This window comes from Cryptotermes secundus, unplaced genomic scaffold, assembly GCF_002891405.2.
Source record: "Cryptotermes secundus unplaced genomic scaffold, Csec_1.0 scaffold277, whole genome shotgun sequence".
Lineage (NCBI taxonomy): Eukaryota > Metazoa > Arthropoda > Insecta > Blattodea > Kalotermitidae > Cryptotermes > Cryptotermes secundus.
In genome coordinates, this window is record NW_019720164.1 from 661,502 (window position 1) to 676,548 (window position 15,047).

Below are 15,047 nucleotides of genomic sequence, written 5' to 3' on the forward strand. Positions count from 1 at the left end.
TACAAAAATGGTATGTACACAATCAAATATATGGACCATATTCCTGCATGGGCTGCAGCATTCATCACTATATTTACTTTCAATTTAGTGTGTGTCTAACAACATAAATCACTGAGTCTGAGTAATGTTTCAGTCCCAATTATTTGATCAGAGAAAAATTCATACTCTATTACTACGTTCAGTGAGCTTCGATTATAAAATGTCATTAGATCCAACAAGGAGTTCAGGAGCTGAAAGGTATAGAATGCTGTGTGCACATAAGGATTCATAATTGTAGAACTAGATGTTTAATGAAAGAGATAACAGTGAAGACTGTGCTGAAAAGTACTTTTATTAACAGGACAGCACATGAACAAACATTTTCAGAACTGCTGACCTAAAAAATTCATCTATACATTAACTTCATTTTACAAAATTTTCACCTGGTTTATCGGAAAACTGCATCTTGCACTACAGTTGAAGTCTAAAACAAATTTTGCAGATACAAGGTTCTACAATGAACAAACATGTGTCAAGCCATGAAGAAGTGAAATTAATAGCTCAATTAAAAAGTGAAGTATGCAGTTTCAGTCAGAACTGTTTGATGTTCTGTGACATGTTTCCATGATAAGAGGTCTAACCAGCCCATCGTCTGGTGTTGGGATTCAACACTGGACCTCATTCTCAACATTCCCTTATCTACATTTTAAATTTCAAGGGGATTACTTTCCAGGATGTTTCCCTACCAAATTCTATAGGGATTTATTTTTTATCCCATCCAAGATATGTATCTACTCCCTTTACTATCCTAAAATAGGGCTGTCCAAATTGCAGGATGCAGGTCTGCTTTCGTGCAACCTCCAAGTGCAATTTCATTCACCAAAATACGTATTAATGCCTCACTCTGCTCCATGGATGAAAGTGCATGAGCACATGAAACCCCCACACACACTCACATAAAGAAGTGGCATATCTTGTCAACAAAACTTTACAAGAGTATTTACTAAACATTCTGTGTAATTTTTCAATTGATTTTACAATAGCACCTAATAGACAACAAAGGCTGAAACCACTGAAGACTTCAAGCATTTTCATGAACAGATAAATTTCTTTCCCACTTACTTCGACTTACTACTACTACTGGAATGTATATATATATATATATACCTACTCCAGGAAATGCGGACATTCATCTAGATTGCTCACACTGAAAACAATTCAAAGTGGGAATTTTTTCTTCCGCCAGAAAAAAAATATTTCTTTTTTATTTTGGTAACATTATAATACATTACATTTAAACAGGCATTTTTAAGTTTATTGGACTATTCTGATTTGCATGTCTCTGCTTCATAAATATGATCACAGCAGAGCAAATATTTTTATATCAATATTATAGAAAATAAAATTTATAATGTGGTCCACAAGTAGGTACCTAATATATACATACAATGCAGTCCCTCAGTGGTTTGAAGTTGAACAGCCCTGTGCACAAGGAGTTTAAATAACAAAGTTACTTCTAGCTCTCTGATCTGAATTCCCTTGCTAGAACTTTGGTTTCAAACACTCATAATTTATGTACTTTTCTCAGAATGAAAGACTGCAATCCAGATATGCATAAAACAAAACATAATAATTGGTCCCTATATCTTACAGCTTAATATTTTGGAAAGCAGGTAGACAGTAAGTTTTTAACTAAGTAATAATAAAAATTCTCTCAACTTATTTTTCTCTTAATTCAATCATAAATCTAGTTTTATTCACTTCTCTCAGATATATACATGTATACAAATTTCTCTATTCTTGACATACACATATTGAATCTTACTTAATTTCTACATCAAATATCTCATTGTTAGTTTGATGAATTTTTATTCCTTGATATTATTATTGAATTTATATTCGCAGAGCTCATATATAAAGCTGTATTTTGAGAAAAATGGAAATCAGAGTCATGACTGGCATAACACATCAACAGGTAACTACAGGGACAGTAATATTTGTTGTAATCATCTTGATCTTGATATCTGTTGATTCAAACCCAGACAAAGTTCACTGTCACATTTTGTATGACACATAAAAAGTACAAACCTGCAATGCATGTGATGGATTAAGACTGGTTACTGCTTGTAAATGTCTTTCAGTTGTTGAATTCATTTTGTATATTTATGACTACCAACCATTCTCTGGCATCTGTTACCAGAATTGTGTACTGTGACAGAAAGAAACGAAGCCCTGCAGACATGAAAAAATGTTGATTTTAAAACAGACATACATGTTCAGACTCCTAAAAAATACACTTCAAAAATACTTTTTTTTATTGCTAGTGGGGTGGGATTAAGTCCCTTGTACTGCGGCCACTTCTGGCCTATTGTACCAGCCCCAAATGACAGGTGAGGGTGATTGTGGAGCAATTGGTGGAATGAAGATTGGCAGGGGAAACCAAAGTACTTGGAAAAAACCTGCCCCAGCGCCACTTTGTCCACCACAAATCACACTTGGCCAGACCCAGCATCGAACCTGGACCGCCGCGGTGGGAAGCCAGCAACTAACTGCTTGAGCTATGGCGCAGCCATCATCAAAACTGCCTTAGTCTGAGTCTCTAAGCTTTGACCCTCTTAACTGACTCTCTGGTAATAAAACCTGAAGTTTCAGTACTGCTAGTATCAATGCTTCCAATCAGACAAACTCTTGAGTTAAGTCCCAGCTATCACCCATCCTCACAGCTTACAAGGATCATACCGGCATTGATCTATGAATGTTTTATCAGCATAATGAGACCTGCAGTCATATAGTCGATAGCTGTATCTGGTTTTTCAAACTGAAATAAGATTGAACACATGCATGTCAGTACTTATCCAAAATCTGCTTCAAAAAATGGCTGTAAATGACGAATCATTTTGCCTGCATGCTGTGAATGAATTTCTCAACAAGGAGAACAACTTTCCTCCAAGTACATTTGATGTCTATGGTGATTGCTGCATGGGTATCAGTAGTGTGTCACATCGGACGAATGCTTCAAAGATGGAAGCAGGGCCATCACCAGTCTCTCTCACCATAGTCAACCAAGAACTGTCGTCACCACCACCACCACCACCACCACCACCACCACTGGTTATTTCCTACCCAGAAAGGAAACTGTCAATGCAGTTCAATACATGCACATGTTTGACACTGTTATCTGCAATTTGTGACAAGCACCCTTGAAAAGACACACCATTCTTTAACATGATAATGCACATCATCACACTGCATGCCTGACATCATGGAAAATTGAAAAGTTTGGCTGTGAAGTGTTTCCCCATCCTCCCTACAGTCTGGACTTGGTTCCTTCAGACTACCACATGTGCCAGGCCTTAAAACATTGCATGAGAGGCCAGCACTGTGAAAATGACAAAGCAGTCCAGCAAACTGTGTGTACATTGTTGCAAAATATTGAAGTGATCTTTCACTGCAGTGGCATATTAAAGTTCATACAGAACTAGCAGAAATGCATGGATCATTCTGCACATTCCATGGAATAGTGATCACCAGTAACTTAAGACAGGGTCTGTTTTTGTACATGTACCTTTGCTTAAATATAATATAAAACTAACTCAGTGTTATCCTCCCTCCATCCTCCTTTTTCTTGTTAGTTTTGCCAGTGAATGTTTCACCAAAAGTTCCCCCACCAACACTGCGGGTATATTCCTTATTTCCCTATCACACTACATTTCTAGCCTGGCCTTGTAGATTCCACATTCAGGGGATCTGTATAATTCACAATGTACCTTGATGTTCTCCCTAAGATTACAAGAGCACAGTTCATTCTCATACAGAACTAGATAAATTAACGAACTTCATGGAGCTGAACCCTTCTTGAGAAACAGCCAACTGTGCAGCTACTCAAGCTACTCAACCAAGTATGCTACCGCATGCCCCCAAATGTAAACGGTATTTAATAATATTTAAATTGAGAAGAGGATATGAATAAACCAACCAGTCTGGGAATACCTGTTAGCCTGCAAACTTCAAGCATTATATGCATCACCATAAAGAATGTAGAAAGAACACTAAACATTTGGATTACAAGGTCCTGAAACAAACAGGCTAAAAGAAAGTTAAGGAACGAAAAATAAAACCTGAGCCGGAATCATGAATACATTTTACCAGTAGCCCTCAGCTTAGATTCTCCATATTTCGGTTGTAACATAATTTATGGTATATAACACGCTAAAATTAGTTATCAGAAAGTACCTTCGTCTTTTTCAGTGACTCCTGTAGCATATAGGAAACAAATAAATCCTGCCAAAAAAATATTCTCATTACGAAATTATAATTCCTTATCTCAACACTCAGAACCACTCTACAATCACTGTGTAACAGAACTCAACGGTGTCATTGATCACTTCCTAAACAACACAAGGGAAATAACAATTAAATACAACTGAACTATCACGCTGACAACCTAATCCATCGTATTAATGCGAGCAGCGTGACGAGCGTGACCGACTGTGACACTTGGCGGACAGGGTGCCAGTGGCATCCACGGTATATTTTAGGGTACATTCGTGCCCCTTGCCCGAAATTTCCCATGAGAAAAACAAAGTTCCATGAAGTAGTTAAATGGTTGTATCTTCGAAAATGACATTTCTTAAGCTAGTTAGCAATATAAGGCCGCGCCATAGCTCAAGCGGTAAGTCGCTGGCTTTCCATCGCGGCGTCCCGGGTTCGGGTCAAGTGGGATTTGTGGTGGACAAAGTGACGCTGGGGCAGGTTTTCTCGGAGTACTTCGGTTTCCCCTGCCAATCCTCATTCCACGAATTGCCCCACAATCGCCCTCACCCATCATATGAGGCTAGTACATTAGGCCAGAAGTGGCCACAGTACAAGGGACTTTGTCCTAGCCCACTAGCAATTAAAAAAAGAAGGTAATGTAACGTCATTCAGGATGTATGAAAATTTGTGAACGAAGAAACAGTCAATGAATGAAATATATTTTTCCGTCGCCAGACAGCGTAGTCGGCATAACGGTTGGCTTGGGGCTGCATGATTGAAGGGCCAGAGTTTGAGATCCGATGGGGTCAAGAATTTTCTCTTCTCCACGTCGTCCAGATAAGATCTGGGGTCCACCCAACGTCATATCCAATAGGCACTGGGAGCTCTTTCTCCGGAAGTAAAGTGGCCGGTTCGTGAAGCTGACAACTCACAAACTAGTGCCATGGTCAAGAAAACGTGGATCTATCCATCCACGCTCCCATACCCCTTCATGGCATAGTGCTTAATTAGTTAAGCACAGGGGCCTATTTACCTTCGCCAGGTGAAACTAAAATCGTGTCCACCAGATTTAAAACACAAAATTCCTTTTAATTTTCTTTGCATAATAATTGAACAGAAGAGACTTTAAGGATTGTAAGAATATTTTCTTTTAATGCTGCCTTCCTTAGTCTCTCTAGGGAACTGCCAGGACCACTTCCTTCTATATTTTTAGTTCACTAATCATTTATTCATTCAAACCCAGGCCTTTGCTTTTCAGGGCTCAGGTTCAACATGACTTTGGCTTTCAAGAGCATGCCTCATAGAATATTAAAGGTTTTCCAAAATTTCAGCAAACCTCGCAGTTCCTGCCATCAGAATTAATGACTCGGAGAGTGAGGCAGGTTATCTGATGTGAGATCTATATAAGAGCTGCAAGCACCCCTCTCACCACAAAATCATTAAACCTTATGAGAGAAACTGCATTATTTGCTGAAATGTTGGACAATTTTCAACATTCAATGTTGTGCATTTCTGAAAGCCAAAAAACCACACAAATTACCGCCTCATTCAACAAGACACAGTTGAATGTTTTGATAGCAATGTTAATAAAATCTGAAATACTGAAGTCAAGCATTATTAATTATGAAAACATTTTGACTCTTAAATTATGTAGATCAATTAGACCATTACGATGCATTTTCCCTGGTTTATCTATTTAACTTCATTTTCTTAGGAAGATAAACCACACAATCGTATAGTCCATAATAAGAGGCTTGAAAATCAGACCAGTTCATGTGACTGTATGCAACCAAGATCGCCAATAAAAGGGACATGAGCATTCTCAGAACAAAACTTCATTCGTATTAGGGTACAGAAGAACTGATTGCTGGGTGACTCTGGGAACAAAATCATGTTCACTGAATTAAGTATGAACGTAACAACTTTCATTGACAATAAACGAAACTCACAAGTTCATCAAGTTATAAAGTAACAGGATGCAATGGTTTATGCATTCATTTTTGCCAGTTTCCAAAAATGATTAAAAAGATTTTGTTTCTATCATTGGTACACAAATCATGCCCTTGAAACAAACCTTAAATGAGGATCTCATTGTACTGGAAGTGAGGAAAACCCACTAGGTGGAAAAGAGTCAGAGAACACCGATACAGGTGCACTCCTAGCTTTGTCTAGAATGTATCCCTTGAAAAGGTGGTCAAATCTTGCAGATCATGTTTTCATAGCCTTACATAACAGACGGATGCATTCTCAACCAACCAGAGGAATATCACTAAATGCCCCCTTACATTAAATAATCAGAAGATAACTTCACTGGAGTTTTATCATATCATTACTTAATAATAAATTTTAAAATTAATGGAAGTTAAAAAATATATATCAAATGTGATGGGAGGTTTAATTATATGAACCAGTTTGTAATGCCGCTAAAGTTACGTACATGTAGATATAGTTTTTGGGTAAAATTGGAATAATAGTAGCTAGACTGTAAGATTAAGAAATAGCCATGATGGAACGACCCAGGAAGTTTAGGTCTACAAAGAATTGTAACAGGGAATGCCTAAGTCATTAGAATGCTAACCCGACCACAGGGAAAGATAGTCTAACTAGATTGACTAGGTTCATTCGAGATACCGCGGCGTAGAATATCCGCCAGTAGGGTGACAGGAGGTAGAACCAATGATGACTGCAGGTTCATTATCCAGTGTAGTACAACCGACGAACGTCGGTAAGAGTGCATATAGATGTATATGGTGACATAGAGAAATAGAATACACATGCGTGTGAGTTACTTTAACCTAGCAATTCCTTAAGTGTTACCCTCTTCCTTGACGACTCCAGGACCTCCCAACACTCCGGCGAATTACGAGTTAAGCCAGGACAGTGACGCAAGCTATGATAAGTTTACTAGATTTCTTGAAAATAACAAGATGGTGGCAGCATACTAAACAGGGTGACAGAGCGGGATATTTCCACGCCCTCTGTCACCTCGGCATAAGAGAGGTACAGTGGTGGAAGCGGTGGAGGTACCTCCACCCCCCCTTCACGCCATAACAGTGGTGGCAGCGGTGGGATACCTCCACGCCCCCCTGCCACCACGACGTAACACAGTTTTCTTCTTGCAGGTTTGACCATATCTCTGCCACACAGGCAGAGACTGACCAGTCAGATTACAGGATGGAGTTAGCATGCATAATGCTATAACAGATCAGTTGTTCTGATCTCATATGGTCCAATCCTAGTGGCTGTATGCATGGAACATAAAACCAGGAGTACAATGGAGGATGAAGGCCTTTCACCCAGAGTTACCATGACCATAATATCATGGTGATATGACCACAATATACATACTGTCATGCGTAAGGGGGCATGCGTGACTTATGAGACAGGTTTTGGATTGGATTTATTGACATACTTGTACATACCATTCAGAACTATAATTAATTACAGTGCTATCACAAGTCACAAGTGTGTGTGTGTGTGTCTCTCTCTTTCTCGTATGTGCATGCACATACACACCAACATCCTCAGTCTTCACTAGTCATATCCTAGAAACAGATTCTAAGTCTCCCGGTAAATGCAGCACACTATGAAGTTTTCTTTGCACAGCCTAATTCCTTTCCCACCATTTCTTCTCAACTATTCTGCCAACTGCCAACTCTGGAGGCACTATTAATTCTATTTCTAGCTGCCCGAGATCCTCATTATATAGCCTCGGGGCGGCACCCAAAGAAATCATAGCTTTCTCTATTGTGTTGATTCATTGCTGCAGAGATATGTTTACCACACCACTGTGTAGCAACAATGGTGGCGCTGACCACAGAAAACACCATTCTTCTGCTGTTGTGCACATTCGCTTTCACAGGAATGTTTACCAAGCCACTGCCTAGCAATGAACTATTCCACCTTTCAGGCATCATGTCACAATACATTTAGATGGCCACACAGTGTGAAACGTTTCATATAACTTAACTATACAGAATGGTGGTTTGACCATGGTGGCATGGCAGTGGTGTACCTCCATGTGTAAAAGGATTCATAGTGTAACAAATCACCCACTTCTACTTACCTTCAAAAAGACAAGGTAAGAATTCAAAACGAAAATAAATCATACATTTTTTAATCTGATCCCAGTGCTGTAACACAGCTTCAAGGAGTCAAGGGATGGGTCACATACACAAGACGTTTTAAGACCTTTTGGTATACATCTTTACTTACGACATTCTGCATATAACTGTTTCTTGCATAGCATTTCGTTAATGTGAAGGAAAATTACAGGAGACAGATATATGTGAAGCACACTTCAAATTCTGAAATAAAATTATATGTGGGTCTCTCCCTGGTATGAGGTCAGTGAAGTAGTTGACAAAACATATATAATCTGTGGGTGAGTGATAGGATGAGAAGTATTCTAACATCTACAATACTTCTGTTTCTTAACTGAAGCTTCTTTTACACCAATGACTGACAAAGAAACAAGAGCTCCAATACTAAACTCTAACAAACTCACTCCCAAACAGAAAGGCAAGCTATAAATCCATGAAGAATTGAAAAGAAGCCTTGGAGGTGCCAATTAATTTAAATAAACATGGTTATATCATCTGGAAAGGGTGTAATCAGGTGATGAACTTGTGAAAGAGGCCACTGCAAACGTTCAGATTCTGAGATGGGACCCTACAGATGAGCTACTAACTCTCTAAAAATGTACTTTTGTGGTAGAGCAACTATTTATTTCTGCAGCAAACAAAAGCCATGTAAGTGACTTGTGATGAGAATCAGAAGAAAATTGACATGAATCTGCTGAAAGCAGCTGATGCCAAGTATTTCCCCAAACTTGTCAAAATGGCTTGTAGCATCTGAGATATAATAATCAAGGTTTGTATGAGGGCACAAGGCCTGTAATTCACAATTAAAAACTGAAATCAAGTGGAAAATCTGTGAGAATAGGGCTCAACCAAAGAGTCATTACCTTATCCTCTTAGTAACTTGAGACATGGCTTAAGCCATTAAAGAAACTGACTAGAAGCCCTACACTGGGGTTTATGAAATCCCTATAAGAACTAAAGGCTTACACGGTGAGGGAAGCAGGGACCTCAAGGATTTTATAAACCATTGTATTGTGAACACAGCTAGGAAAGATGCCGCACTGACATGTTACAAACAGTGAAATGAATTCTCCTGTCTTATAAAGGTGACAGTTCTTCATTACATGTAGACATGCTATATAATCAGTGTAGTGATTTGTGATTTTCATCGCATCTCTTAACACATTCACAGTAGGACAGCACCTTCATGCATCTGTGGCTCTTGCTTCACCAGTCAGAGCACGGGAAACATTCTTCCAAGAGTGTCAGAGTTAAGAGCCTGTAATTCATCTATTTCTTAATGGTTGTTAGCAGCTGATCCCTCTGTAGGAAACTTGACATACTGAGGAACAAAAAATTAACTCCATAGTTAAAGCAGAAACAAATAAAAAGGATGTATATGACAAATATTACAATTTTCTGAGTATTAAGCAAGCTAGAATAGCATATTCTCCACGTAGTGTAGCATTTAACAAGATATCCATTCAAATACTGCTGAAAAGTGAAAATATACACAAAATCTTATCTTCAAAAATAAATAAAATAAAATGAATTGGATTTCTGCTGTATAGGTGTCAGGTGCCATAATGTGAATGTGTTAATAATTAACATCACCATAACTCAGATTAGAATCACATGGTATCATGCTTCCTCTCTTTCCTTATCCTCTTCATTCCACAAGGGAGGTACCATGGAAGACGATATAAAATTTCTACGTCCTGCTGACTGGACCACAAATCTTTCAGTACCATCACCCAAAAGGCTACCTTTTGATGCATGTTGTATGGACTGAATGGAGTTCTGTGCATGTGCTACTTCATTCACATGGGCCATTGGTAAGCTCCTATCAACCTGCCTTATTGGAGTGGTCAGTGGTCCACCAGACTCTAGTACATCGGACTCATCACCTCTTATTTCATTTCCTCCTGACTTGTGGACACCCTGAACTTCCACTCTATACACAGCACACACATGGTCATATCCAGATCTGATTGTGAAACGCAGATGGCGCGCAATAAATTTTGCTTCATGTAGTAACTTCACTTGGTGGCAATGGTCTGTGATGTCAAGTTCTGTTAAAAAACAAAACACTGTTATATTAATTTACTACTGCTCATGTAAAGAGGACTTGCTACACAAGGTAAAGGTAAAGTTGTCCCTGGTAAAGGTAAAAGGTAAAGTCATCCTTGTGCTTAAATAAGTAAGCACTATGCCATGAAGGCATATGGGGAGCGGATGTATAGATCCACATTTTCTTGACCTCGACAATAGTCTGAGGTGAGTGGTCAGCTTCATGCCCCAGCCGCTTTACCCTCGGGAAAGAGCCCCTGGAACCCATTGTATAGGAGGTTGGGTGGATGTCAGAGCTGTCTGGATGATGTGGAGAACAGAAAATTCTTGGCTCCACCAGGACTCAAACTCTGACCTCTTGGTTGTCCAGCCTGTAGCCAGTTGCTATACCGACTGAGCCATCCCAGCTCCTAAAGTTGTCCTTGTGCTTCAATAATTAAGCACTACACCATGAAGACACATGGTGGACTGGATGTACAGAGCCATGTGGTTTCCCAATTTAATTTGACCATGAAACCCTTTTGCATTTGAAGTTTTTACAGAACCCCTAATAAAATTCAAACATACGATGCTAGAACAGTGGACCACAAATCAGTATATCAATAAATATATATTAATCAAGAATTTGAGATCAATATATTATTTAATTGTACAAAAATCACACTTCATTTACAGCCTTCTCCAGCCTTTTCCCATTTCTACAATCAGCAGGTATGCTGCAAGAGATCCCCTCTGTAGAATTTCAGAAGCCAGCACTGGAGTGCAACATCATATTCTGTTGAATGTTTGTTTGGTTATGTTAGGTCTTTTAATTTGTTACTTCTTTTATGTCTAGCAACATATAAAGAAGTATATATCCAATAATACAGAATCGGAAATGCTAGTGGTGCTTCATGTGCAGTGAAGAACTGCCTCCTATGGCTGCATATTATATATGTTTAACAAACGAGAAAGAGAACATTTACATTTTGAACATCTTAATTTCTATGCTATTCTCTATTCTTAAATTATACAATAGTGCTACACATTCCAGAAAAAGAAATATTAAATTGAGAATAACAAGAATCAAACATGTAATGAATAGGTTATGGCTTCACTGAAGAAAACCTTAGGTTAGGTTTTCAATTACTTAAGCCACGTTTTCAACTCTGAAGTTTATGTAACAATGACTGAGAGAGAGGATGGTCAGATAATCATAGGCAATGAGTATACAATGATTGTAAGTAGTAATGGCTGATTTGAAGATCCCAGCATTCACCTACAGAGACGGAATTAAAGAATAATCTGGTGTTGACAGCAGGCCTCCACATCAAGAATCAATTCCAGGGATTTTGAAATATAAAAGAGGAGGGCTAACCATTCAACCATGTCTGGTAGACCAATGCCTCAAGTTTACAAGCTACAGCAGTGGTCACACCTAATATGATGTTTATGATCTTACAATGCATCTCAAAGTGTCACCAATGTCTCTATACTTGAAGGACAAAGCTGCATACATAATGTACTTGTCCTTTCATTTGAAACAATACTTACATGGTTTGCAGAGTATTTGGGGGGGGGGGGGGGGNGGGGGTGGAGCAGAACTCATAGTAAGATGCAACATTTTCCCTTATTTAACATTCAATTTCACTAATCCCAAAATCAATATCAGTGTCAATCTTCCCTTCAAGCGTTCAAATCCTTTGGTCCCCAAAGAAACGTGACATGGGGGTTCACTGGGTTATGTAGTGCAATAAGGGAATGACACTGATCAAAACTAATGAAATATACAGAGAAAGTAACCTACAGCAACAAGGTGTACATGATATGCAATCATTATGTAAAATATTAAGACACAACTGGGATCCTCAGCACTCATCTATATTCTTCCAACACCTTTCAAGACAAGAAAAAGTGAATATATTACAAAACCGGTAACAAAGCACTAACCATATGTGAAAATTAGTGAAATGGTTTCCCTCAAAGGTCAAGAGGAATTAACTGTTTGAATTAGTATATTGAACTTCTCTAAAATCTTACTTGCCCGTCTCACAAAGATTTTCAAATCGTTGTGGAGCGTCAGCAGAACTTCTTTCCACAGAGATTAACTGCACTGAAATAAATAATAAAAATCACATACCTGGTATCTTTCACAATGATATGGTGTGTGTGTGTGTGTGCATGTGCTAGGCAGTCAAAATGATTTGAGGTTCTCGCAGCAGTGATTATGAAGAGCACTATCTTCTGGGATACAATGCCATATAATTCAGTGAAAGTCTGAAATGTCAGTTGACTTTCAACAGACTACACAGTGTTATATCCCAGAAGATAGTACTCTTAATACATTAGATGTCTGTAGTATGCATTACATCAAATTCATAAGGTATAATGAGTGGGGGGGAGAGGTTTATTCTATGGAATATCACTGAAGAAGTTTATAAAAAGCACAAGAATTAGCCAATATAATGTATATTCCTGTACAAAGAAGTGGTAGTAATATATGCCATCCACTTTTTATGGGACTGAATTGGTTCTTTAAGTAGAGATCAATTTTCTCTGATAATCATTAAAACAGCTGTCAGTAATAGTGTTGTGGAGAAGTTTCTTGGAAGTGGGAATAATTTTTTAAAATATTATTTACATAAGTTTTTTCTCTCCACCCTCACTCAAAACATATACACACAATACGGCCCATTTTGCGTCATCCTTAGTAATGGCATGGCAAATGACAAAGGTTGCCCAGCACATCAAGAAGTTTACATAACCCACAAAAATGTGGCAGCAGTACCACAGCATTTTCTCAGAATGAAAACTATTACACATAGTGACTTAGACAAAAGATATCAAATATATATTACAGAACTGCATTTCCTGCTTATATACAAAACAGAAACTACTGCTGTAGGATATTTCATTATAATACAGCAGAAAGCTTACATGCATATGCAAAATAAAGGATGCACAAATATTCTACAGAAAAGATACAGAATGCAATTACAGTATTTCTTTCAACTCACCTAAATAGCTTCTAATCTTAATTAAAGAAATAATGACTGGATTTGGAAAAGTTATGATAAAACTTTGGGGATAGAGACCAGTTGTACACCAGTATGTGTTTCTTTGCCTGCAAACAAAACAAAAAAAATTTCAATATATAAATATTTGTTAAAAGCCAAATCAAATCACATTATAATCATACATGTATGTCTAACCATTTTGATAATGCACATGGATAGACTGAAAAACAACCATACATATTTATTATAAAGAACTGAAATTACTAGAATCACAGCATATCATTTTATTCCCAATTTTCAGTATTATAGGTAATTATGCATATTACTCAATAGTGTAACACAAAATATTCATTCATTTGACATGGACCAAATTTTTTAGAACAAGAAAACTAGTTATGTCCTTTCCTTCAAAGAAGACTCTGGAACATAAAATCAAATCTGGTATGTAGCTGAGAGTAACATAAAACAATCTTTACAGTATTTATTTACTTACTTCATATCCACGGATCATTATACATGATATAGGACAAGTCAAATACTTTACAATTATAAATAATGATAATATTATTATTGGTCTTAAGAAGGGAGAGGTTGTAGCGGCCGGGGAACAGATGCTGCAAGAACAGCCTCTGAAGCAAAGGAACGGGGCTGCACCGTTAGGCTATTCGGGATGAACAGCCTTAAGGAGGGAGCAGTGTGACATGTTGCGCAACGGAGAACCCTCTCCCTACCCAGCAGCAATGTGTCAACTCAGGCCACAGTGACGTGGCGGATGAGTCAGCGCTCGCTCCCCCCGCCTCCGCAGTGACGTAACGCGCAATGCTACGTACCCGTAACCAGCTTCCAACAGCGTTGCTACGTAACAGGCAAACACAGCCACTATATAAGAGAGCTGCACTGCCAGCGAGGCGAGTTGTAATGTGGCCATCGGCAAAGTTCAGTAGTAGTCGAGCAGTGTGTTATCAACAGTTCTCAAGGCAGCAGCCTGCGAGTCGAGTTGAAATATAACCGTCGACGGAGACAGTAAAGGTGTGATAATCAGTGACAGCTTGTGTTAACTGAGAATTAATTGGGAGTGTGTAACACAGTGACACTTGTATAGCTCCCGTACTGTGAAACGTGTAGTCTACAGACAAGAGCGTGATTTGATTTGCGAATAGGGTTATAAATTGTGAAACCCCGCAATATTGTTATAATTAATTGTAGCCGTGAATTGTAGGTTGTTAAATAAACCAATTAACCATCCGAACGGCGTCTACAGTAACGCAACACATTACAACTGGTGTCAGAAGTGGGATACGAACTTACACATGTGAACAACGAGATTCGAACTAAAGACACGTTAAAATATAATATAATGATATAGTAACATACTAAGATGATACAATGATGATTCTAATAATAGAACTAATATAATCGTTTAACATAAGATACCGCTGTACGCCTCAAGACCCGATCCCTCTATCCTGGCACAAAATACCCTGGTATCCTCGATCTCATTCCTGTAAGAAAAAAATACAGAATAGGGCAGTAGGCATTCCTATAACATTACTAACATTAAAATCTACAAGTTAATTATTCTTGAAATATATGTTTACAAGTGATTAGAACTAGGATTTGCCCCCAAACAAGTGAAACTCATCTATACTATAGAAACAATGATCAC

At 38.3% G+C, this 15,047-nt stretch overlaps 2 protein-coding genes across 5 annotated transcripts in view; both read right to left on the reverse strand.

Annotated features, from left to right (window-relative positions):
• The window catches only part of LOC111867118 (ras association domain-containing protein 1), an 84,178-nt gene extending 79,702 nt beyond the window's left edge, over positions 1-4,476 (reverse strand). For 2 of the 3 annotated variants that reach the window (XM_023856664.2, XM_023856656.2), the window contains exons 1-2: positions 4,213-4,476; positions 2,068-2,211 (exon numbers count right to left, since the gene is read on the reverse strand). The gene's annotated coding sequence lies outside the window, so the exon portion shown is untranslated. Of the gene's footprint in view, positions 1-2,067; positions 2,351-4,212 lie in introns of those variants that run through there. The other variant, XM_033752598.1, reaches the window with a different exon arrangement.
• A 3,225-nt stretch (positions 4,477-7,701) lies between these two features.
• LOC111867197 (intraflagellar transport protein 25 homolog) overlaps positions 7,702-15,047 on the reverse strand; it is a 12,772-nt gene continuing 5,426 nt past the window's right edge. The window contains exons 2-5 of one of the 2 annotated variants that reach the window (XM_023856827.2): positions 13,382-13,488; positions 12,409-12,477; positions 10,171-10,387; positions 7,702-9,657 (exon numbers count right to left, since the gene is read on the reverse strand). In XM_023856827.2, the coding sequence (XP_023712595.1) occupies positions 9,606-9,657; positions 10,171-10,387; positions 12,409-12,477; positions 13,382-13,488 (445 nt within the window). In that variant the 3' untranslated portion in view covers positions 7,702-9,605. Of the gene's footprint in view, positions 10,388-12,408; positions 12,478-13,381; positions 13,489-15,047 lie in introns of both variants that reach the window. The other variant, XM_023856817.2, reaches the window with a different exon arrangement.